This window comes from Protopterus annectens, chromosome 3.part1, assembly GCF_019279795.1.
Source record: "Protopterus annectens isolate FY-2018-M chromosome 3.part1, PAN1.0, whole genome shotgun sequence".
Classification (NCBI taxonomy): Eukaryota; Metazoa; Chordata; order Ceratodontiformes; family Protopteridae; genus Protopterus; species Protopterus annectens.
In genome coordinates this window covers 1,237,193,441-1,237,220,463 of record NC_056732.1, presented here as the reverse complement: position 1 = coordinate 1,237,220,463, position 27,023 = coordinate 1,237,193,441, and the positions used below count along the sequence as shown (strand labels likewise).

General features: G+C 42.5%; 1 protein-coding gene across 1 annotated transcript in view; it reads right to left on the bottom strand.

The window, feature by feature from the left end:
* Positions 1 to 27,023, bottom strand: part of IGHMBP2 (immunoglobulin mu DNA binding protein 2) — a 751,785-nt gene that overhangs the window by 341,027 nt on the left and 383,735 nt on the right. The window contains exon 9 of the mRNA XM_044067302.1: positions 12,027 to 12,201. Coding sequence (XP_043923237.1) covers positions 12,027 to 12,201 — 175 coding nt within the window. The remainder of the gene's footprint in view (positions 1 to 12,026; positions 12,202 to 27,023) is intronic.

The following is a 27,023-nucleotide window of genomic DNA, read 5'->3' as shown; positions in this document are numbered from 1 at the left end:
CAACAGTCTGTAGTAACAGACTCCCACTCCGTTGGGTGTAAAGAGAAACAGCCCCCGACTGCCTCCAGAGGTGAGCAGTCGGGCAACCCCTCAGAGCTGTTGTGTGGGTCAATCCAAGAAGGGTTCTCGAAACCGGAAATTCCTTGGCCCCCCTCTGCCTCTGGGGGAAGAAGAGTCCTGAGTGTCCCAAGAGAACTGAGATTTTAGGAACCCCATCTTCTTTGCCCCTCGCTGATTCCTTGAGAAGGATCTTTGAGGAACAGAAAAGCAAATCCTGATGGCAGACAGTGTCCTCCCATCCTTCCCACTCTGGAATAGAGTCTCCCGCAAGGATTTCTCAAATAGGGAAGAGCCATCGTAGGGAGCATTTGCAAAGGGCGCCTTAAAGGGTTCAGAGAACTGACATAGCTGAAGCCAGGCATGGCACCTCATGGCAACGCCAGACCCGGCCACCCTAGCGGCCCTTTCCGTGGCATGGGAAAGGAGATGCATGGAAGTATTTGCGACCACTTTGAGAGCGGTCATGCGCGCAGAGAACATTTTCCTGCTCTCTGCCGATGTGGGCTCCGGGGGAGACTCAGCGACCTCCTTGTCCAAGTCTCTCTTAAGTCAAAGAACATGCTCCATATAGTTCAGCACCCTTATGGAAAAGGTGGCTGAAGCATAAACTCGCTTCCCCAGATGATCACTCGAGCGAAACTCTCAGTCAGGAGGATGTACCATAAAGCTCTCCTGAGCGAGCTCTTTCTTGGTGGCAGCTGACACCAGCATAGCGTCTACTAGGGACCCCTTACTCCAGCTGACTCTGTCCTGTGGGGGACTAAGGACTTTATCCGGTCTTTTCAGAATTGACTCCACAATGTCCGGTCCTTCCATGCCCTAGATGTAATAAGGTCCGCCAGTGGATCGGCGGGGCAGGGACACCCAGGAGGTAGATGGGCCCATGCTGAATGCCTCCAGGAACACAGACTCATCCGGGGTCGGTTTTTGGGTGGACCACCCCCCTCTTTGGCGTAGTATTTCCATGATGTCTCCAATGAAGACATCCTCGGGGGGTGACCTGGGAGAATCTTCCCCTTGTTCCATGCCTGTGTCGTCTGTGAGGGATTCTGGTGAGGAGTCCAAGTGCCTCCTTTTACATGTGCATTTGTGAGGGACCTCCTCAGGGGGACTCTTTGTGGGGGACTCGCAAACTGGGGGTTGCTCCTTAATGGTTGCGCCCTGGGGTACATCAAGCACGGGCTGCCCCTGAGATGACAGGATAGTCGGAGCTGTACACAGAACAGAGGGAGTCGGGGCAGATTCCGAAGAGGAGATGGTTAGAGGTCTCGGAAATGGTCAGAGGCCATGACCCACTCGAGAGGACCCTCTCCACCACATTGAAGGCCGAGAGAAAGTGGACATCCTGGGAAAAAAAACAAGGGAGCAGCTCTCCTCGGATCCGATGGGGGAGTCAGAGCTGAGCCCATAGGTGCTGAGATGCCTAGGGGAAGGCTGTGCTCTGACAAACTCAGAGCCAACAGCACCCCCTCAGATCCGACGCAGAGGCTACAGGTCCGAGAGCTCAGATCCGACCCAGTTGGATCCAACCCGGTCAAGGCCATGGCCGAAGTCAAGGTACTACGTACCATCGGCGCCAGCCCTCTGACCCCGAGGGCTTTTGGATCCAAGGACTCCAAAACCAAGGGCTGGATTGGAGAAGGAGCGATGAGGATGAAGAATGGCTGAGAAATCCCCGCTCCAGTGGGAGAAGGGCTAGTAAGACCCCCATCTGGATCTGGGTGCAGATAAACATCCGCATTATCCTGTCCATCTCTGATTCACTTAGACTGTGAGTGGAACAGAATGATGAAGCCACCGACACTGGCTGGGAGTGCCAGTGAGGGGGAGGCTCTCAAAGGATTTCGAGACACCACTGGCTCCGGTGAAAATCTCAGAGAATGGAGCCGAGGGGTGCTGGGCCTGGGAGGATTTTTTTGACTTAGATGGAGGCCTCAACTGCGTTGAGCGGTCAGGGGACCACTTCTAGGGCCTTTGTGCCTCCTGTCTGAATCCAAAGGCCAAGAGAAGGGGGGTTTGAGCCCCGGAGGCCTGGGACGGAGAAGACACGGTAGCGGCCACCTTTTATTGTTAACTTAGCCCTCTGGTCTTTGTGGGCTCTGGGATTAAATCCTGCACAAATCACGCAGGCCATGTCTAGATGGGCCACACCTAAACAAAGCACAAAGTGTGGCCATCAGCCGGGGAAAGCTTGTGGCCACACTGTGTGCATTTCCCAAAGACAGGCTTCAGTACCTCTGCCATGTCTAAGGAGGGCCACACGCTCGCGCGAGCACACACACAAACACACACACACACACACACACACTAGCGCTAACTGGGTGTAGAGGAAAGGGAAACAGAAACACTAACTTTTTTTTTTTTTTTTTTTTTTTTAACCGATGGTTGACACGGGTGTAGGGGAGGTAAAGGTAAAAGTTTTAGGGGAAACTAGCTATCCAAAAAGCCAAACACTTACCAAAGAAAAAACTTTATGCCTGGAGCTCAAGACCATGCTGCTGGGCTGGAAAGCAGCAAACCAGATCTAGGAGAAGGAAGGAGATGGAGGGACATTATGGGTAAGGGGGAGGAGCTTGGACCTCAGATCAGATGCTGGTGATGTGGCCATCTTGGATCCAATCTGGATCCAAATACCCACAGGCTGAAGATCAAATGAAGTAAACTACTTCAGATCACCATATTAAGATAACCCTTTATCCCTGCAATGCAATTACTAGGCATCTGTAAAGTAGTGGGCTCTTTCTCTATGGGTGTAAAGCCTTGAAAAATGGAAAGCAATTTACATAAGTATCATACGTATTAACATAAATTAAACTAGCTTCATAATGGAAAAAAAAACAGTTTAGAATAGCAACTTGAAGGTCATGTATAAATCTGAGTAAGGCTTATCATAAGTGAGAATACTGTCATTGCCATGACTGTGGACACACTTTCAACTTTACTTGTCATACATTTGTTCCTACAAATGTTTGCAGGTCTTAATTCATGATGTTTTTAAAATTCCTACTAGACTTTTGGCAAGCTGGAGTTGATGAATCAAAACTCCTACAGGAGACATACATTACCTGAAAGAAATTATCAATTAAAGGTTGCAATTCTCAAAGGAGGGCTTGTTAAGCAGTAAGGATTTTGTGAATTTGTACTGTCTGTCTAAGACAAAAGCCCCATGGAATCCCAATTAATGGACTGCCTTACACACTTCACCATTTCTCCAAACTAAACATCCTCTACAGATGATGCCAAAGCAAAAGATTCAGCACTGATTTAAGCATTCTTCTCTTGAAGGAGAAATCTGAACTGCATAAAATGTCCAGAAAAATAGGATGAGGGTAAAAGCACTTTTGTTTTAGTAACAGAAGAGATGTAAATTTCTCTGGTTGCTGTATATTGAGGCCAATATTGTTGTGAACATGGTCTTCAGTCCCAAGATGAAGATGCAAGCTATATGCAGTACCAAAGAGTAGCTCTAACAGTCCCAAAATCATCAATTGCCGGAAGGAAGTTGGCCACTGCTAGACAGAACTTCATCAGCCTTGATGGCACTGCAGATCTGTGACAATGGATGCACATTCACCTGACAAAGCAATAATGAGACTTGGGCCACCTGCACAAAAATAATGAGTACAAAATACAGAAAATGCACTACTGAAACCAAAGAAAGGAGAAATAAATAGTTGATAGCTGGACAACTATAACTAGACAAAACCCATGCAAGCCTTCCTGGAAACAGAGTAGCCTCTGGTGGGAATGAGGGTTCCTGGATTCATATACATTTGTAAGGAAGTTTTCAATAATAGAAGATACTCATGTGAATGGTTACTAAAGGCACTGATGCAAGTCCTTCACTTTACAAGACATGATCAGTGGTACCAAACAGGTATGTAAGGTGGCAGTTCACTGCCACCAGCTATCTTCCACATTTATATGTGCATTTTATTATTGGTGGGGAAGTGAATGATTCTTCAGTTCAAACTAGACATTTCTGTGAGAAACTGTCAGAAGATGCTAATGGACTACTATCTGAATAATGGTGAACTGCATACACTTGAAAAGAAAGACGACCAACTGCAAATGTTACTAATCGGCAAAGAACGACAGCTACAAATGTGAAGGTATGTCACTTATATACTCATGGACAACAGACACTGTTGTCTTGAAAGAAATCTTCTCAGATGAGGAATACACTGTAAAGAACTCATGTGAAATGAACATAAAGCAAAACAGGCCATTAATTAACTTTTTTTTTTTTTTTTAATCTGTTGACTTAAGTGGATTAGCCCAGTGAACAGGCTTCGGTCATCATTTAGACCAAAGTGCTACAAGGTATGTTTGTATAGTATATTTGAGAATTCAGTAGGTGCATGCATAAAACAGCATAGCAATTTTAATCCATAAGCAGACCGAACAGACATGATAAGTGGCAGACATATTAAAGTAAATGCTGAATAAACATAAGATCCTACAATTAGCATACTGAGTTGGCTAAAAAGTACAGTTGTGTACACTTACCCTAAATGTAGATGTTCGAGTGTATTCACTGTTGCAGTCATCACACTTGGGTTATCTGCCTGCAGGTAGCCCTCAGTCGGCCCGAATACCAGAGACTTAGTATTTCTGCGTCAGATGCTGTCGATCCAGGACTGATGTCAGAGGTATAAAAACAGGCAGCCAACGCCATTACATCAGTTTTTCTTGCCCCAAATGTCAGGAGCCTCCCAAACAGGGAGCTAGGTTATGTTGGGGAAAACACCAGCAGTAAAAAGTAAATACCAATACCCCAGAAAGGGTTAGTAATAGCCATAGATAGGAGTGTGTGTGAGAGAGAGAGAGAGACAACCTGGGGGCTGGAGGGAGCGAAACCAGGACTGCAACAGTGAATGCACGTGAACATTTACATTTACGGTAGGTGTACACAACTGTACTATGTTATTCATGTTTCACTGTTGCAGTCATCACACTTGGGTGGATTCCCAAAGCTGAAGAAGGGTGGAGGCAGTCAAGAAGAGTTAGGGCTGGCTAGTATGCCTTGCAGGACTGCTGTAGCAAATCCTGCCCTGGATTTGGAAAAGATAGGCAGGTGGTAATGCTTGGTGAAGGTGTGTACAGAACTCCAGGCAGCAGCCTCCAGGATATCCCTGGCAAGGACTCCACTGAGAAATGCTGAAGAGGTAGATGTTGCCCTAGTGGAATGTGTTCTGATCCCCTGAGGGGTTGGTTTCCCAAGGTGCTTGTAGCAGAAATGGATGCAGTGTGCTATCCATTTGGAAATGGCTTGTTTTGAAATGGCCTTGCCCTCTGCCCCTGTTGCACAGCTGACTAGTAACTGGTCAGATTTTCTGAAGGGCTTAGTCCTATAAAGGTAGAATCTGGGCTGTCTGTGCACGTCCAAGGAGTGCAGGATCCTTTCCCCTTTATTTTGAGGATTAGGGAAGAAGATTAGCAAATGGATGGATTGATTGAGAGCCATACTGGACACCACTTTGGGCATAAAGAAAGGGTTAGTCCTGAGGGAAACCCGGTTAGCATGGAAAATAATGAAGATTTCCACAGCCATGAGTGCTTGTAGCTCAGACACTCTTCTAGCTGAAGTGATGGCTAGAAGCAAGGTTGTTTTCCAAGAGAGGAAATTTAACTCTGCTGATGCAGCAGGTTCAAAGGGGGGGGGGTGAGCTTTTCCAGTACAAAGTTAAGGTCCCAGGCAGGGGTGGGTGCTCTCCTTGGTGGCCTTAAGTTGTTTGCCCCTCTCAAGAACTGTTTGATAAGAGGGTGTGAGAAGAGAGGTGGCTCAGTGTTGTAATGAGCAGAAATGGCTGAGGCATGTATCTTAATGGAGGAGAAGGACAGATCTGCTACGTAATCCAGGATAAGAGGCAAAGAGGGCAGTGTGGTGTCCTCTCCTTTAGCTTGAATCCATGAGCAGAACCTTTTCCACTTATCAGCAAACGATTTTCTTGTACTGGGTCTTCTGGCTTCAAGAATGGCATCCAGCACCTGTTTGCTTAAGGTCACTGGGGGAGAATTCAAGGAATAAGCCAGGCTGCAAGATTTAGGGTTTGCAGTTGTGGATGCGGAATCTGTCCCTCCTGCTGAGAGAGGAGGGTTGGATTCTGGTGTAAGTGCCAGGCTGGCACCGATGTCAGGCTGCGCAGGAGTGGGTACGAGTGCTGGCATGGCCAGTCTGGGGCAATCAGAATTGTCCTTGGTCTGTCTTACTTTACCTTGAGTAATACTCTTGAAAGGAGGGGCACAAGGGGAAAGGCATAGATTGAGAGATTTACCCACTGAAAAGATAGGGCATCTACTTTCCAGGCCCTGCTGTGAGCATTCCTGGTGCAGAATTTGCTGAGCTGGTGGTTGTAGGGGGAGACAAAGAGATCCACCTCTGGGGTCTCTCATTTCTGAATCAGAAGGTTGAAGGTGCTGTGCTCCATTTGCCACTCATGTCAGTCTAGGAGATTCTGCTTAAGTCGTCTGCCAGTAAGTTTTGTTTGCCTGGCAGGAACCGAGCTTGCAGATGGACTTGAACGTCCAAGGTCATGTTCCACAGGGTCATGGCGAGCCAGCAGAGTGGGTAGGAATGGGTTCCCCCCTGCTTGTTGATGTACCACATAACTGTGGTGTCGTCTATTTTTATTAGCAGTTGTCCTGGAAAGATTAGGGATCTGAAAGCTGTCAGGGCATTCTGTACAGCTAGCATTTCTTTTTGGTTGATGTGCAGATGAATTTGACTTTGGCTACAGTGGCCCTGAATACATTTTCCGCACATGTGTGCCCCCCAGGCATAGTCTGATGCAGCTGTGGTTAGGGTCTGGGCGGTGTGGCGTTGAGTAAATGGCAGTCCCTTGTTGTGGTTGCATGCTTCTGCCCACCAGAGGAATTCTGTCCTTAGACAGGGTATGATAGGAATGACTGTTTCCAGGTCCTGAGAATGTTGGCACCAAAGACTTTTTAAGTACCAATGGAGTTTCCTCATATGCAGTCTTGCATATGGAATCAGCAGTATACATGAGGCCATGAACCCTAGGACTTGCAGTATTTTTCTTGCAGATAGCTGGGTTCTGGTGGCCATTTGTTTGAAGTAGTCTGTCAGATGGTTCCATCTTAGTAAGTCGAACACTTACCTTATCGAATCCCTAAATGTCGACCCGTCCGCATCGAAATATGAAAACATCGAACGTCCAGAAGAGCAAAACTGGAAACGTCAAATCGTCATGGTTGGCCTTCTGCAGTACAGGTCCTTAAGGTAAGTGTGCGATAGTTACGGACCTTAGGGTTAGGGTGCGGGTTAAGGTAAGTGCATGGATGGTAATGTATGTTAGATTTAGTGTAGGGTTTTGTTAAGTGTATGTGTGTCAATTATTCAGTTTGTTTGGGTTTAGCTTTTTAAGGTAAGTGTGCAATAGTTACGGACCTTAGGGTTAGGGTACGGGTTAAGTTAAGTGCATACTTGGTGGTATACGTAGGATTTAGTGTGGGGTTAGAAGTAGGGTTTAGTTTAGGGTTAGATGTAGGGATTTGGTTAGTGTATGTATGTGGTTTATTTAGTTTGTTTGTGTAGGTAGTATGTAGCGGGTGGTGGGGTGGGACAAGTATGATAGTTCGATGTTTTGAATTTCGCTGTTTATAGCGTTCGGTGTTTCTGCGGTTCGATGAGGACGGGTCGACGTTTAGGGATTCAAGACGATAAGCTTTCGTGTTTATAATATAGACCCTGTCAGATAGACTTGTTTTTCTGAGGTGAGGAATGCCATCTGGGAAGTTGTGCCCAAGCTTGCTCCCAGGAATACAACCTTCTGACTGGGTACCAGTTTTGATTTCTTTTCGTTGATGGCGTACCCCAAAGAAGTGAGAAGATTTTTCACAAATGTCAGGTGCTGCAGCAGCAATTCCTGACTGTCCGCCTGAATCAGGCAGTCATCCAAGTACGGGTAAAGTTGGATATTTCTCTGCCTGCAGTATGCAATGGCTGGAGCCAATCATTTTGTGAATACTCTGAGCGCAGTAGATAAGCTAAAGGGAAGTGCAGAGAACTGATAATGCATAGACCCTGCCCTGAAACATAGATACTTCCTGCATGATTCCCTTATGGGGATATGCAGATAGGCTTCTTTTAAGTCTAGGGTGACTAACCAGGCACCCTTGGCTAGCATAGGAAGAAGCTGTTGCAGGGTAAGCATTTTGAATTTTGGTACCACCAGGAAGGTTTTGAGAATGAGATCCAGGATTGGGTGCCAAGAGCCCATTTTCCTGGGTACCAGGAAGAGTCTGGAGTAGAATCATTGACCCCTCTGTTCTACTGGAACCAGCTGAATAGCTCTGATACTGAGTAGGGAAAGTACTTGGTTTTGAGTCTCTGCCCACTGGTTTGGAGGAAGGTCTGGAATCCCGCTTGTGGTTGGCAGTGAATGGAAATAAAATTTGTACCCCTGGGATACAATGCTGAGGACACACCAGTCCTGAGTGATGGACATCCAGGTTTTTGCATGAAGGGCAAGTTTTCCTCCCAGGGGCACAAGCAATTGGGCAGGGCTGGGAAGTGGATAAAGAAGTCATTGTAAGATTTTTCTGTAAGGAGGTGGATTACCACTCCCTGCTTTAAGGGTGGGGGCACTCCATTGCTTAGATCTCTGCATACCCTGAGACTGTAGTCTGGGTGGTCTGTTTCCCCTAGGTCTGGTTTGAGTAAGCCTGGAGGGGACTGGAAAAGACCAGTGTTTGGAAGGGCAATGCCTACTGAATCTAGGGGGTTGCACTTGTAAGAATTCTTTAACAGTCTGCATAGATTTAACTTTTTCTTCCATCTTTTTAAGAACCTCTTCTGCTTTGGTGCCAAACAAACAGTCCTTATTCAAAGGAGTGTCTAGTAACTTGGATGTGACATGGTCTGGCAAGGTCTGCACCTTCAGCCAAGCATGTCTTCTCAATACAGAGCCAGTGACAGCTGCCCGGCAAAATGCTTCTAGGGCGTCAAAGCCACACTGTAAAATATGCTTGCTGATTTGGCTTGCAGAGTGCATAAGCTCCTGCAATTCTTTATTTTCTGCACAGTTTGAAAATGTTGCCACTTTTTGTTTAATAAGTTCCATAATATGTTGCTGGTACTTCAGCATGTGAAACTGACTATTCAGTGCCCTAATAGCAAGAGCTGCAGAGGTATATACCTTCTTACCCCATCTGTCCAAAGCTCTGGAATCCTTGTCCTTTCGGGGTGGGATTCTTGGCTGTAGTAGCCTTGATACCTTTAGGCCCCTGGGAAATGATCTCTGGGTCAGCAGTAGGATTCTTGAAAATAAATTTGTGAGTGTCAGATACTCTGTAGTACCTATCTGGTTTCCTAGGGGCAGGAGGTACAGTGTCAGGAGTAACTGGATTCCATAAAAACATCATCCACAACATTCAAGGCAGAGGGGGATTTCTAAGAGCCTGTGCTGAGGCAACTATAGAAGTTCTCTGAGTCTCTTTTTGGACTGAGGATAGTCTTGGCATTCCCAGTGGAAATGCTCTCATAAGGTATGCAAGGTTTTATCAAAAGAAAAACCCTCTGGAAGGGAGGCAGAGGGAATGGATTCCTCTGCATCTGAATCCTCATAAGCAGATAAGGGCATGTCTTCATAATCAGAAATTTCAGAGTCATCAGACTCCTGGTCTGTAGAAACTGAAGGGGATTGGACTCTTTGTCTCTTAGCAGGGGAAGGCTGACTTCCCCTAATCAGCGTAATAGGTCTTCAGCTATTCTAAGCATTTGTTTTTGTGGCATGGGAGCAGGTGCATGTACTTTGGTCGTCAGTTTTCTAGGGGTAGTGTGTACTCTGGTCCTAAGAAACTTGGTAGTTTTGGTTAAAAAAGAAGTCATTGGTTTGAGATGAAGATCGGTTGAGCGAATAACTGCCTCAGAAGCCGATGCCTGCTCAGCAGCTCCGGACCCATCCAAGGTAGAGACATCCGCAGGTTCCATAGTCGAAGAAGAGTCTAATGGCATACCGGACTCCAAATGGGTCTCAGTAGAGGCCTGCAAATCCACTGAAGTGGGCATCAGGGGCTGCGAAAGCATCTCATTGAGTAACGGCAGACTGTCAACTAGCTTAACGGAAGCGTTGTTGGCAGTTTTGGACCTATGCAGTCTGTCTCTGTCTTTATCTTTATGTTTTTTTCAGAATATCGGTAGTCGGATGGCTTACTGAAGCCATTTCAGAATACAGAGATCGAGAGTGAAAGAATTTTGCAACAAAGAGAGCCCGACGACGAATGGTCCGGGTGTTAAATAAGGCACAAAACCGACAGCGAAGGATGTTGTTGTCTGGGCCTAAACAGGTGTCGCAGTAAGAATGAAAATGTCTGTGAGGTATTTGCTTTCCACAGGCAAGACAATTGTTAACTTTTTCTGACATCGGTTAGAGCAAGAAAAAAAGGATCCCCAATGGGGTACTTAGCTTTAGAAGACTTCAGGATTATTAAATTCGTAAAGGAAAATTCAGGTAGGGGCCAACCGGCACTTGCAAATTGCTTCTGCTTCTGGCTCCTCGGCAAAAAAGACTGATGTAATGGTGTCGGCTGCCTGTTTTTATACCCCTGACGACCTGATGTCAGTCCTGGGGCGACAGCATCCAACGCAGAAATACTAAGTCTCTGGTATTCGGGCCGACTGAGGGCTACCTGCAGGAAGATAACCCAAGTGTGATGACTGCAACAGTGAAACACGAAGAACATCTACATTTATACATTTAAGGTCTAACCAAAACACCGTAAGGCAGAGTAACTATTTAAAACACTGCATTCACCAAACATCATAACTTTTGCGAGTGTGTTCCCCATATTAAAACAATTAAAATAAAGAACTCAGTGTCATTGCGAAATGAAACATTAGCTATTCCGATTACACTATCATTAATTTCTATCACACTGTCATGAACATAACAGTGATTTTCATAACAATTAGGCAGATAAGCCAGTTACCTGGTACATGTCACTGGGACAATTTTATGATATCTACAGAATTAAAAAATGAAAATAAAACAGACACCCAATTATAAAAATAGGATGGGATGTTATGTTAATGGTCAAGTTAATCAGCTTCTGAAAAGTGGGGTACATGATTAGGTGTCGAGCATTCATACATTACACACATCTTCTAGTCATAACTTACAACTTAACTGCTGAACGTTTCAAAAATGAAAAGCAGTTCCAGAGGTTGGAAATGGACAAATATTCCTTCACTATCAGATTAGAGAATAATACGAGAAGGTAAATTATTTGTGCAGAAATCTCCAAACGTATTTGACTTATAACAGTACTGTCCACTGGGATTGACTGTTCCAGAGGCAGAACTGATGCAATTAATAAATAAAACCAATTAGGCACTTGTTACACTATGTGTTTCCACTCTGTATGGTCACAACCAAAAGAGCATCAATGCTATATTTACTCCAATGGCAAAGATCAAAAACTAGTTTTTTTGAAGAGGGAGCAGTGCCCTCCTGAGCCCCACACCCCTGAAGCATTCACCATTTCTACTCTAACACATAACACAGATGGGCAAGGGATTTCTGAGGAAATTATGCACGAGTAAATGCAGGACAACTAGATAATGCAGCTTATAGGTCATATTTAGCCATAAACCTATGGTACAAAAGGTTTTAAATCCTAAAACTTGTTCAAAAGACCATGACAAAAGAATTGACAAAGTTATGGAGTGATGGTCACTGGTAATGTATTTATTATACAAGCAGTGTAGCACAGTGTGACATAAGGATCATAAAACTAGAAGAAAAACGAATCAAGTGGCTATGTGCTAGAACAGTAGCGGGTGGTGATGCACTCAATAGGTCCCACTGGGTAAGAAAAAAAAAAAAGCTAAATAAGATGAAGCAAATTAGTCCTTCTGCTTTTATTTTCTCCTTTTAGAATTTAAAACATAAATAAATTTCAATGAACTATGCCATCTGAACTTCAATAAAAATCTTACTGACTTGTGAGAAATTATTGTGGGTGGCAACTGTTTGTGATCTCCTGCCAGAACACATTTTGGAGCTTTCTTCAGTGGAATCCAACAGCTTGCTTCTAGGGCTTGTGAACACTCATCAATTACCACAAGGTCAAAAAATGTTTCTGAGAGTAACTTTAATGGACCATCAGCAGAAGCACCTAGAAGATATATTGAAATAACACAATTCAGATAGATAAAGTATAGTTTTGCACCTACCATAAATGTAGATGCTCGAGTGTAGACACTGCTGCAGTCATTACACTTGGGTTATCCTGCCGTCAGGCGGTTCCCCAGTCGGCCTGAGTTCTAAAGTCTTGGTCCGGTCGGTTGCTGTCGCTTCTTCCCTGACGTCAGTGCACCAGGGGGATATAAGATGCAGCCGACGCCATTTCCTTCAGTTTTTCTTGCCCCAGATGTCAGGTGCCTCCAAATAGGTAGGCCTTTCAAATGCTAGTAAAATATATAATAGAAAAGCAAACAACCATTTGTAATTACCAGCAAATACTCCCTTTAGGAAATAAGGGTAGAAAATCTAGGTACGTACCAGAAAGTAAGAGGGGAAGGAGGGAGGGTAACCTGGACTGCAGCAGTGTCTACACTCAAACATCTACATTTATGGTAGGTACAAAACTGTACTATGTTCATCGTGTGACACTGCTGCAGTCATTACACTTGGGTGGAATCCCAAAGCTGAGGTAGGGAGGATGGATCTATAAGGCATTAGGGGCAGCTATAAGGCCCTGCAGCACAGCAGTGGCAAAGCCAGCTCTGGATTTGGAATATAAAGGCAAATGGTAATGTTTGGTGAAGGTATGTACAGAACTCCATGTTGCTGCTTCTAAAATATCCTTGGCAGGCACTCCTCTGAGGTAGGCAGTTGAAGTGGCTGCTGCCCTGGTGGAGTGAGATCTAATGCTGCTAGGTACAGGTTTCCCATGGTGGGTGTAGCAAAAATGTAAACAGTGAGCTATCCATTTGGAAATAGTCTGCTTTGAAATGGCTTTTCCCTGTGCACCTGCAGCATATGCTACCAATAATTGCTCAGATTTTCTGAAAGCTTTGGTTTTGTCCAAGTAGAAGCGTAACTGTCTGTGAATGTCCAAGGAATGTAGTAATCTATCCCCTTTGTTCTGTGGTTTTGGATAAAAAGTTGGCAAGTGAATAGTTTGGTTTAGAGCCACACTTGATACCACCTTTGGCATAAAAGTAGGGTTAGTTCATAAGGACACCCTGTCCTGGTGGAAGATGAGGAAAGGTTCCACTGCCATTAGTGTCTGTAATTCTGAAACTCTTCTTGCTGATGTTATTGCCAGTAGCAGAGCAGTCTTCCAAGAGATGTATTTTAATTCTGCTGTGTTAGCTGGCTCAAAAGGATAAAGTTAATTTTTCCAAAACAAAGTTGAGGTCCCAAGTTGGTGTAGGTGCTCTGCGGGGCGGTCTTATGTTTTTAGCCCCTCTGAGGTACTGCTTCAGCAAAGGATTTGAAAAAAAATTGGTGGATCCATGTTGTAATGAGCAGAAATGGCTGAGGCATGAATCTTGATGGATGAGAAGGAGAGGCCCTTGTCCAGCATCTCAGTTAAGTATTGAAGTATCTGAGGAATGTTTGGGACAAGTGGGTCAAGGCTGTGTGCTTGGTTCCAGGCACAGAATCTCTTCCATTTATCCGAGTAGGCTTTCCTGGTGCTAATCCTTCTGGCCTCCCGAATGACATCCATAACAGCTTTGGAGCGAGGCAATGCTTGCTTGGTTAAGGAATTTTCCATGCAGCTAGATTTAAGGTCTTTAGCTGGCTGTGAAGTATCTGATTGTTGTGTTGTGTCAACAAGCTGTGGGATTTGAGGCAAAATCCAGGGTGGTTCTTGTGGTAAGTTCTTTAAGATTGGGTACCAGTGCTGGCATGGCCAGTCTAGTGCAATCAGAATCATCTTTGGCTCTTCCTGCCTGGCTTTTATGAGTACCTTTGGAAGGAGAGGTAAAGGAGGGAAAGCGTATACTTGTTGTTTTTTCCATCTGAGAGGGCATCCACTTTCCATGCTTGTGGATGGTAGCTCCTTGTGCAAAATTTCTGCAGTTGGCAGTTCATTGGGGATGCAAACAGATCTATGTCTGGTTTCCCCCATTTTTGTGCTATCATTCTGAATATTTGTGGACTCAATTGCCATTCATGAGGATCCATGATGTTTCTGCTTAGGTTGTCTGCCAGTGTGTTTTTCTCTCCTGGCAGGAATTGTGCCTGCAGATGAACTTGGTAGTTTAAAGCTGTGTTCCACAAGTTCATGGCTTGTCTGCAGAGGGGGTAGGAGTGTGTGCCCCCTTGCTTGTTTATGTACCACATAACTGTGGTGTTGTCTGTCTTTATTAGTAGTTGTCCTAGATGTAGCAGGTCCTTGAAAGATATAATTGCATTTTGTACAGCTAGCATCTCTTTTTGATTGATATGAAGATGTCTTTGTTCTGCGTGCCACTCACCCTGAATACATTTTCCTGCCATGTGTGCTCCCCAGGCGTAATCCGATGCATCTGTTGTCAGTGTCTGCCTGGCTGTGGGTTGAGTAAAAGGCTGTCCCTTGTTGAGGTGACAAGCTTCAGCCCACCATTGAAACTCCTGTTGTAGGCAAGGAATTAATGGTATAACTGTTTCCAAATTTTGAAAGTGTTGAGACCATACACTCTTTAGGTACCATTGTAGTTTCCTCATATGCAGTCTGGCATATGGAATTAGTAGTATGCAAGATGCCATGTAGCCCAAGGCCTGCAGAATTTTTCTTGCAGGGAGTTGGGTCTTTGTTGCCATTAAATGAAAATACTGAGTCAGTTATCCTTGCTTGTCTGGCATGAGATAAGCCATCTGGGCCGTTGTGTTTAAGCTGGCACCCAGAAATATTATCTGTTGTGAGGGCACTAGTTTTGATTTCTTTTCATTTACTGTGTACCCCAGGCAACTTAATAACTTTTTTATGTATGCCAGATGCTTTAGAAGAATGTCCTTGCTCTCTGCTTGGATTAGGCAGTCGTCCAGGTATGGGTAAATTTGAATTCCTTTTTGCCTGCAAAATGCAATTACTGGTGCCAGGCACTTTGTGAAGACCCTGGGCACAGTAGATAAGCCAAAGGGCAGTGCAGAGAATTGATAGTGCATTGAACCTGCTAGAAATCTGAGGTATCTTCTGCAGTTTTGTCTGATAGGGACATGCAGGTATGCCTCTTTGAGGTCCAAAGTCATGAGCCAAGCTTTCTTGCCCAGCATGGGAAGAAGCTGCTGTAGTGTCAACATTTTGAATTTCGGAATATCCAGGTAAGTGTTCAGAGAAGAAAGGTCCAGAATGGGTCTCCAGACTTTGTCCTTTCTGGGAACCAGAAAGAGTCTTGAGTAAAATCCTTGTCCTTGCTCTTGTGGTGGTACCTTTTGAATAGCTCTCATGTCCATGAGTGCTGTAATTTGTTTATGAGCCTTTGCCCATTGATTTGTTGGCAGATTTGGCATTCCTTTTAACCTTGGAAGAGTGTGGGAGTGGAACCTGTAACCTTGAGATATGATGTTGAGAACCCATTTGTCTTTGGTAATGCAATGCCAATTGTGATAGAAGAGCCAGTTTTCCTCCTAAGGGGGCTGCCAAGAGAGGGTTGTTTGGCAGCTGTAGTGGGAAGTCATTGAGTCTGTATTTTATAAGGTTGAGGTCTGTCTTCCCCTTCTTTCTGGCCTGGTGTACCCCATTGTCGAGGTCTGTAAGGGCCTTGTGTTTGACCTCTACCTCTTGGACATCTATATCTGCCCCTTTGAGGTCTGTCTGTGACTGGAAAGGACCAATATTTTGTTGGCCAATTTCTGCTAAAACGAGGAGGTTGAACCTGTAAGAAATCTTTGACCGTTTGCATAGATTTTGCCTTATCTTCCATCTTTTTTAATACCTCCTCTGCCTTAACTCCAAACAACACATCCCGCTGCAAAGGTGCATCCAGTAATTTGGCCTTAACATGATCTGGTAGCTTATGTTCTTTTAACCAAGCATGCCTTCTAATGACAGAGCCTGTAACTGCTGCTCTACAGGAGGCCTCTAAGGAATCAAAACCATATTGCAAAGTATGTTTTCCCACTTGTTCAGCTGCAAGCAATAAATCCTGCATTTCTTTCAAATTAGGAGGATCTGAGTCTGGAAGCATCTTTTGTTTCAACTGAGACATTAAAAATTGCTGATATATTAGCATGTGAAACTGGCAATTCAAGGCTCTCATGGCTAAAGTTGCAGATGTATAAATTTTCTTGCCCCATCTGTCTAATGATCTGGAATATCTGTCAGAGGGAACTGGGTTTTTAGCTGATGAGGCCTTAATCCCTTTGGGTCCCTGAGAAATAGTTTCAGGGTCAGCAACAGGGCTTTTGTATAGAAATTTGTGGGAGTCAGGGACTCTAATATCTATCTGGCTTAACTGGGGCTGGTGGTAAGGAGTCAGGGTTTAAGCTGGATTCAGTTTATACACCATCCACAATATCTAACACTGGCGGAATAGCAAGGGGTCTGTGTTGGGGCAATAAAAGGAAGTCTCTAAGCCTTTTCTTGGATTCTGAGTAATCCTGGCATTCCCAGTGGAAATGCTCCCTCATGGTATGTAAGGTCTCCCCAAAGGAGTAGTCCTCAGGCGGAGAGGCTGATGGAATTGATTCCTCAGCATCAGAATCCTCATAAGGGGGTAAGGAATACCCTAGGTCTGAGGATGAGTCTGAAGAAATGGACACCTGGTCTGAAGATTCATAGTCTGCATCTTGTCTGGGCCTTTTATCTGGAGGGGGTTGGGACCCTCTGATCAGGGTGATTAGGTCTTCGGCCATTTTTAGCGTTTGTTTCTTAGGCATGGAAGCCTGCCCTGGAGACTGCTGTGACTGTTTCTTTGACTTAACAGAGGGTTTAATGGTTAACTGGGTAGGTGTGAAAACACCCTCTGAAGCTGTGGATTGTTCAGCTACTTCAGTTCCCTCTGTAGGATTAAGTTCGGTAATCTGAATACCAAGAGCGTCCGAAGGCCCAGCCAGCTCCACGTGGGAGTCGGAGGCGGTCTGTGGTTCTACTGAAGCGTCGTCGTAAGGCGCCACGCTGAAAACCGGAGAACCGGCGACCGGCCTAGAAGAGGCCTCATTGTCAGTCTTGGGCCTCAGATGCCTGTCCTTGTCCTTGCGCTTTTTATGAATTCCGGTCATCGGAAGTTCCGACGGCATGGTGTAATTAAATTTTCTGCCAAAATAATGTCGGGCAAAATTAAACTGACGTTTAATAGTACGCTTGTTAAACCTAGCACAAAACCGACAACCAGTGACGTTGTGGTCAGGCATGGAATATAGTAGGAGTGGAAATCCTTATGAGGTATTTGCTTCCCACAAGAAATACAATTATTAACTTTTACTGACATCGGTCTGAGGCAAGAAAAAGTTTCCCCAACGGAGTACTTAGCTTTTTAGAAGACTTCGGCTCTGGATTCGGATTGAAAATCTCAGGAGTCGGCCGACCAGCACTGGCGAGCTGCTTCTGTTTCGGGCACCGCGCGGCAAGAAAGACTGAAGAAAATGGCGTTGGCTGCATCTTATATCCCCCTGGAGCACTGACATCAGGGAAGAAGCGACAGCAACCGACGCCGGACCAAGACTTTGGAACTCAGGCCGACTGGGGAACCGCCTGACGGCAGGATAACCCAAGTGTAATGACTGCAGCAGTGTCACATGATGAACATCATTTTAGTTATACTATGAACAATTTGCAGTTTTCATTTTTCTTCATAAAGATTTGCCAAGTTTATTAGTGTAACAGTTAATTAAAAACACATTTCAATGATCTCTATTTTTCAAAAATTATACTTTTGTTTCAATGTTTCACAATTCTCATTACAACTTTCATATACAGTTTCTAAATGTTTTATCTTATGCATGAATCCCCTCAAATTATCTATGGTATGATCCCAGTTATTCTTATCAGGGGTAATATATAATTCTCGACAATGAGATTGAGATGGATAAGGCCAATCTATAATCAAATGGGACTGGTTATTTTGAGTACAAAATGGGAAACTGGCCCAGACGGGCTGCTAGCCTAGCACTTACCTGTGAACCTATAAATGCATATATATTCATGTATGCACATACACATAACACATACGTATGTATATATTATTAGACATACATCTGTGTTCTTGCAAGATTAATTTGAGTGTGCTCTGTCTGATAATACAGTTTAGTTATCTTAAGAGTTTCACATAAAAGGAACAAAAAAAACAATTTTAGCTGCATACAAAAGTGAGTACATGTGGTTTCATCACTGTTCTTTGCTCCAGTCAATACAATTCCAACTGTTATACTGCTTAGCTGCTAAGCACTCCTACCTGTATTATTAAACTTCGAAATGTTCCACTTGTTTAATTTCCCATAACAAGAAGAACAACTTTACTCTTTTGTGTCTCGACAATGAGATTGAGACAGAAACATTTCAACATATATTAACTAACAAGTGATAATAATTTATTTAAATAGTGCTATTTATAAATATAAAATTGTAGCTTTTTAAGAACTCTTCTAAAACGTTTACCATACCTGCTTGGGAATTGCTGTTTCTAAGGCAAATATGCTCTTTTTCTAGATAGGACATCCAGGTACTCCTCTGCCAGAAGTGTCAACTTTATAACCTCAAAGAAAAGTTTAGTCTATGAACCCAAAGACATCAAGGTCAATTTTTCTGTAGGGCAGTGAAAGCACAAAACAACTACTCTAATCCTCTCCCAAATTATATTTCGGGCATTCTGTATGGCTCTTCCATTCAAATGGGCTGCATCTATGATGCATTCTGTCTATGACAACTGTGACAGAAGAGACGATCCATAAAGAGCAAACAGAATTAAGGAAAGCTTCTCTTCTTTTTGTTTTTAACTGAACACTTTGACCCAGGAGGACAACCAGAAAACTTCTTTACAGTTGCCTCAAAAAGTATTTTTATGCTTTGTCCAAAATTTGGAAGCTGCATGCTGATGACAGAGGCAAATTACTCTAGTTCTGATAGTTTCCAAATGGACATGAGAAGATAAAACATCTTTGGACTAAGTTTTTACTCATGGACCAGCTGCACTGAGTAGTTTAACTGATCTGACAGTAAATAGCTTTCTTCTGGTACAGTAGCAGCTGTTAATTGAAATTAAGTACAAAGTTAATTCCCACAGCTATATGGCCATTCATCAAAGATGGTATGACCTTCTTAACGCTGTCTATGTACCACATTACTGTAGTTCTGTTGGTTATACCTGAAGAAGTACTGTAGCAAAATAATTTCAAAATGCTTTAACAGCCTGCTACCAATGATGCGTCCTTCAAATTTATGTACAGCTTCATCTGTAAGAGAAATTAGATGCCTTCAACCAAGCAGAATTCCAGATCATCCCTCCCAGACCATGATAGAAGCATCCACTATCAGAATTTAAGATTAAGGAAGAAGCAAGGGCCTTCCATCAGTCATTCATTTTGACAACAGATGGAATCAATGGGATCTCTTTACTGAATCACCAGCATGGTATCAAGAGGATCCAAATTCCAAATGAAACATTATCATGTGAAATCTGATTTTCTGCAGTGCCATAACACTAGAAGACTCAGAAGGGTTAGCACCAGTCTGGTAGACAGCTTGTACTGATGAGAAGCCCAATGAAACAAGATTCACAGTCCTAAGTAAATATTAGGCATACTGATGAGAAGCCCAATGAAACAAGATTCACAGTCCTAAGTAAATATTAGGCAATCAATCTGCAGGCCATTACAAGCTGGGAACATAGCTGGATAGTTATAGGCAGGATGGAGGAGCAAAAGTATGATTATAAAAGTAAATCTCTTTTAGTGTAATGGCTACAGTTAGAGCAAGCCACTTGGAAAACACCCAAAGCAATGTCACTAAACTGAAAAAAACTCTAAACTAAACTAGTAATGATGACTGCCCGTAAAGAATTCCTAAATTCTCCTCTGGGATTTGAACACTGAAAAATGTCAATTTGCATCTTTACACTCCTTAGGTTCAGAGGTTTGTACTAAACTAGGGACATTAAGAAGCTTAGCCATTTCACCCAAGTATAATATAAATAATGCTAGTAATCTCAGTCAAAAAAAAAATGACTGCCACATATTCCAAGCAAAACTGTATGATCCACAGTGACCAACCAAGCCTTCTGTGACAGAAAGATAGAAGGGGTTAGATGGTAAGCATCTTAAAATTCTTCAGCTTGAGTTGAAAGGTTCATAGGTAGGTACTAGGCTATCTGCCCGAGGGCATTTCTAAGCCTAGCCAGAGTGTCTCGGCTATCACCGTCCCATTGATTAATTAACTAATCCTCTGTCAAGCAGAGCCAATGAAGTGATCCCAGGGTTGTATTTTCTGTTACAGATCCACTCGTCAAGGTTTCTCTTGAAGAGTGTTAGTGAGGGGCTCTGCGTAATGTAGTTTGGAATTTTGTTCCAAAGCATGGGGAGTCTCTGTGACAGGAATCTATCCCGCCAGCATGTTACATTTATTGTTGTGGTGAGGTTTAGCTCACTAGAGTGCGTGGCTCGCAGTGACTTGGATTTCTTTAGGTGGAGCATGTCCATCAATACTGAGTTGGACATGGCTTTGTAAGCCAAGCAGAGATCACCTCTGAGTAAGTGATATGCCACTGAGTACAGCCAGAGTTTTTTCATTCGGGCTGCATAGGACATATGTTTGAGCCAGTAATCCTCTTGGTGAGGTACTTTTGTGGTCTCTCCAGCTGTTGGAAGTGTCTTGCGAGGTACATCCCAAATGGGGCATTGTACTCTATGATGGGTCTGATGAGTGACGAGTAGAGGGGCACTATAACCTCTTTATTTCTAGATGTGAACCCTTTAGTAATTAGATGGGCCACATAGAAGGATTTCCTAAATACTTTGGCAATATGATTGTCAAAGTAGAGATTACTATCTACTTGGGTCCCCAGATCTCTTATTACCTCTTCTGTATTAAGGGGGCTGCCACCTATGTGGTAATTCATGAGTGTTTTTTTTTCCCCAAATGGGATGACTATGCATTTTTTGGCATTTAGCTTGAGGCCAAGACTTTGACACCAGGTGTCCGTCTCAGTAAGGCCCTTTTGGAGGATGTCAGTGTCAGCCGGAAAGTCAGTTATGGCTCCTAGTTTGCAGTCATTGGCGAACTTGGTTAGCCATAGTCCTCCTGTGTTTGCCTGTACTTCTGAGAAGTATATGTCGAACAGTTGGAGTCCCAGGACCGAGGCCTGCGGGACACCACTTGTGACTGGTTTAGAGTCGGACCTGGAGCCCATTTGATGATAGATAAATGCAATCATGTCCTCCACTGGTCCTGTTTTTTTTTTTTTTTGAAAAAACGGAAAACAGCGCCACACGACCTTGCTCCAGCAAAGAACAAAAGTAGATCCAGAAGAGCTAAACGCTAATTTTATTTGTAAACGTTTTCGCCTTGCTACAAACGCTTGGCTTCATCAGAGTTCAAACAAAACATAATAACTAAAGCAAGCTTAAATACTAAAAGGAAGTGATGTCATAAAGTAACCATTTTAAAAAAATTGTATATAAATTTTTAAAAAAAACATTTTGTAAAAAAACTTTTGTTTTAAAACCTTAATTAAAACATATATCGTGTTTGCAAAAGACTTTCTTGAATAGAAATTGCATTACATTCAAGTTATAATCCTAGCAACAATCAATAATTAAAGAGTAAACACAGCGTGTCTAAACCTGTAATAAAAACCCATCAACTAATCAGATATATACACTTAATGGATATTAAATGTAAAGACTTTGATGTCATGACAAAAAAGTTAACTTAAATAACTCTTAAGTCTTAAAACAGGTAAGATGTTGCAATTGTCATTCAAACCGGGGACATGGAAGGCATCTGTTCTAAATTGCCACTCCAGTTCCCTCAGTTCTAACAGTAATGGAAAAGGGCCCCCTCTAATTGATGGAATAATCTGGTCTATCGCCATAAAAGAAAAACTGTGTCCTGGAAAATCAATCAGGTGTTTGGAAAGGGCATTATTAGGATTTTCCGTCCTCATTGCATATACGTGTTCGTATGCGTCCGTCTTTCCTATGTAGTAAGGCGGGCAGCAGTTACAAAAGGCAGCATACACTACTGCTTTGCTGTCACAATTAAGGGGCTTCCTTATAGTGTATTTCTTGTCCCTTATTATAAAAGTCTGACCCACTTTAACAAGGTTACATCTATTACAGAAACCACATTGGAACATCCCCAGCCTTTTATTAAATCGTGTACCAGTGTTGTTTATCTGTAGTAGTTCCTTCAAATTTTTACTTCTCTTAAAAACAAATTTAGGGCTACTACCAAATTTGTTAACCAGCAAGGGGTTATTCAAAATGAAGTCCCAATTCTTCTGAATTATTGATACAATGTCATTAGAATCAAAGCTAAATGTGGTAATGTAGCAGAGTGTAGGATCAAACCTTTTTCTTTCAGTAGCCCTGTCATTCTCACTACTGGAAACAATTTCTTGCACAGGAGGAGATGTCAATATCTCTACCCCTATGTTGCTTGACAAGATGGCCGTAAAAAAGCCATTAACCCTTTTTGTAACCACCTCGTCCAAAATGTCGTGTACAAATTTAGAAGGATAATTTCAAGAACATATCAGATAAAGTGTTACATTCTGCATAGAATACATCCAACGTACTGCACATTCTTGCAGCTCTTACAAATTGGCCTTTCACTATAGCTTTCTTCTGTCGGCGAGGATGGTGACTCGCAAAGTGTAAGAAAGAATTGCAGTACGTTGGCTTTCTATAAATTGCTGAAACAAATGAATTTGTTTGTAAGTCTTTCTCAAGATTTACATCGAGAAAGTCAATTCTTGTTGTTGCAAACTTATAAGTGAATTCCAAGAACTCCGTTGTGGTATTAATTTCTGCCACAAAATTATCAGCTACTGTTAAATCTCCATCAAGTAAAATAAAGATATCATCTAGGTATCTCGTATAATACTTGATAGGTTTTACCAAGTCCTTTGACTTAAAAGAATATTTTTCTCCCCGTAGCTCATAAAAAAGTTCGCTACCCCTGCTCCACAAGGGGAGCCCCTGGCAACGGCTTTTTTCTGTAAGGAAAATTTTTGTCAAACATGAAATAGTTTGGACAAAACAATATCCAACATTATAACATCAATCTCACTATTTGGAGCCCCCATTTCAATCAATAACAGGGCTACCCATTCAAGGGCTTCAATATGGGGAATAGAGGTGTATAAATCAACAACATCAACAGTGAGGAAATTCACCTCACTGTTGAAAGGTTGATTATTAATAGCCTCTAAGAAAGACCAGGAGTCCTTACAAATCAATGGTAAATGTTTCATATATTTAGAAAGCAAATTATCGACTAATTTAGCTGAAAAGTAAGTGATAGAGGACCTACCATCTATTAGAGCCCTCATAGGGGGGTTCAATAAGTCTTTATGGATTTTTGGGATGCCGAACATCACCGGTATTTTGGGTAATGGTATATCTATAAAGGTGTATGTGTCATGGTCAATTTTATTTTCAAGAAATAGGTCACGATAGTATCCCTTTATTCTTTTATATGTTGCATGAACTTCATTCAGGGAAGCTTCGGCATACGCTGCTGAATCCAAAATACTAAACATCTTTTCTTTATAGAGGGCATCCTCAAATACTACCAGTCCTCCCCCTTTGTCAGGCTTAAGTAATCTAATAGACTTGTTACGAAGATTACTTAACATCTCCGTTTGTGCCTTGGTAATATTAGACTCAAATTTAGTCCTCATCCTAAAATTGTTGGCAAATAAGTGTCTCAAATCAACCTCACATGCCTGTTCAAAGACAAAAAGTGCAGGATGTAATGGTGGATTAAAAACACTTGGAGGTTTTAAAGATAAAGAACTATTGGTATTATTAACCTCATTGCTAAAAAACAATTTCAGATTCAACTTTCTAATGAAACATTTCAAGTTTATAAGTTCTGTGGATATATCTCCCACTCTACTAGGGACAAAGGTATATCCATAGGCTAACAATTCAATTAGTTCTTTGAATTTACAATCGGTAAAATTGTAAATTTTGAAATCCCCACTTGAATTTGTCAAAATGTCAGGAACGCCTGTACCAGCGTCCAAGACGCCCTCATTCGTTTCGATGTCATTCCTCATTGGAATTCCTTCAATTGAGGTTAATGTCATAGGACCATTCAAAACAAGATCTATCTCCTGTTGAACCGTTGTCGTGGTTTCCGCTGCTCTAAAAAATCAGTATTATTGTTGTTATTATGCCAATTAGGATTATTTCTTTTGTTGTTGGTGTAATGATTCTTTATTCTGTTGCTCCGTCTTGGACCAGCAACAGAATTGTTGTATTCGCCCTGGTCAGTACCTTCATCATTGGTATTTACATCCACTTGATCGTGTTCCACAACACCATTATCAGAATTGACCCCAGTAGATGCCAATCCCCCCCGTTCTAAAAACCGGAGTTTGGGATAAGCAGTGTCTGATTGACGCTTGCCTATCTCTAGCAAGCTTTTGGTCTTATTTTGTTTAAGTTTAACAAGCATTGCTTCAATGCTTGTTAAAGTCGATCATAGTCAATTCTAAATACTGAAAAATTCAAGTCTTCTTTTAATTGCCTGTCCAGCACCTCAATGTCCAACAGTAATTGACCTATTTGTTGTTCGTAGTGTTTAATAATCAGTTCAAGTAGTTGAATACCCTGTGCTTGGAACAGTTCTTTAAGGTCATTTAAAAAAGAAGCTGAATTAATTAATCCTGAGGGTGCAAAACAATTACGTAAGCCCTTTGGTATTAGCCCCTCTTGAATGCATTGTCTGAAATAAGCGGACTCTAATTGGAGCTTCTTTAACTTTAAAACAAGACCATCAAAAAGCTTCAATTTGTCCGACAAAGTAGTAGTATTATTTCCGTCATTCATACAATTAACATTGTAGGAGCCACTGTTGTTAAACATAAAGGCCGTAGTGTCCGACATCCAATTTGTTATATTAAAGGACCCACTTACTTGATTGGGAGCTTCCAAGGCTGTAGAGGCTCGCTGCATCGGTGAAACAGTGTCACCGGCTAAAACATTAGCTCTCAATGCGCTATGGCCAAGAGAACTAGCGGGTAAAACGTTATTACGCACCTCCTGGTTTGAATGTGCGTTCAAGCCTCCGTTGTTTGTTCCTCTAGTGGAAGCTGGAAACGGTTGCCCTGCTGGAAGCGAGTCATTACTATCACTCGCTGCTCCACTAGAAAGTAATGGTTGTGATGGTAAAATAGAACCGTTAACGGTAACATCCTTCCTTTCCACCGCATCAAGTCTGGCATTTAATCTGTCAAGCTTCTCAGATAGTGCTGCCAAAATAGATGTCATCCCACTGGTGTTTTCTGGATTAGTGTCTCGATTCTCCTCAGTACGAGCGTTGCCCGAAAATGTGGAAAACATGTTCGGGGTGCTGGGGCTATCAGGTCCCTCTGTGGCCATACAAACAGACTGGCGTAAAACAACAAATAGCAAAAAACTGATGAAAAAACGGAAAACAGCGCCACACGACCTTGCTCCAGCAAAGAACAAAAGTAGATCCAGAAGAGCTAAACGCTAATTTTATTTGTAATTGCTACAAACGCTTGGCTTCATCAGAGTTCAAACAAAACATAATAACTAAAGCAAGCTTAAATACTAAAAGGAAGTGATGTCATAAAGTAACCATTTTAAAAAAATTGTATATAAATTTTTAAAAAAAACATTTTGTAAAAAAACTTTTGTTTTAAAACCTTAATTAAAACATATATTCGTGTTTGCAAAAAGACTTTCTTGAATAGAAATTGCATTACATTCAAGTTATAATCCTAGCAACAATCAATAATTAAAGAGTAAACACAGCGTGTGTCTAAACCTGTAATAAAAACCCATCAACTAATCAGATATATACACTTAATGGATATTAAATGTAAAGACTTTGATGTCATGACAAAAAAGTTAACTTAAATAACTCTTAAGTCTTAAAACAGGTAAGATGTTGCAATTGTCATTCAAACCGGGGACATGGAAGGCATCTGTTCTAAATTGCCACTCCAGTTCCCTCAGTTCTAACAGTAATGGAAAAGGGCCCCCTCTAATTGATGGAATAATCTGGTCTATCGCCATAAAAGAAAAACTGTGTCCTGGAAAATCAATCAGGTGTTTGGAAAGGGCATTATTAGGATTTTCCGTCCTCATTGCATATACGTGTTCGTATATGAATCTGCGGTCCGTCTTTCCTATGTAGTAAGACGGGCAGCAGTTACAAAAGGCAGCATACACTACTGCTTTGCTGTCACAATTAAGGGGCTTCCTTATAGTGTATTTCTTGTCCCTTATTATAAAAGTCTGACCCACTTTAACAAGGTTACATCTATTACAGAAACCACATTGGAACATCCCCAGCCTTTTATTAAATCGTGTACCAGTGTTGTTTAGGGTTAGGAGGTGCGTAATAACATTTTACCCGCTAGTTCTCTTGGCCATAGCGCATTGAGAGCTAATGTTTTAGCCGGTGACACTGTTTCACCGATGCAGCGAGCCTCTACAGCCTTGGAAGCTCCCAATCAAGTAAGTGGGTCCTTTAATATAACAAATTGGATGTCGGACACTACGGCCTTTATGTTTAACAACAGTGGCTCCTACAATGTTAATTGTATGAATGACGGAAATAATACTACTACTTTGTCGGACAAATTGAAGCTTTTTGATGGTCTTGTTTTAAAGTTAAAGAAGCTCCAATTAGAGTCCGCTTATTTCAGACAATGCATTCAAGAGGGGCTAATACCAAAGGGCTTACGTAATTGTTTTGCACCCTCAGGATTAATTAATTCAGCTTCTTTTTTAAATGACCTTAAAGAACTGTTCCAAGCACAGGGTATTCAACTACTTGAACTGATTATTAAACACTACGAACAACAA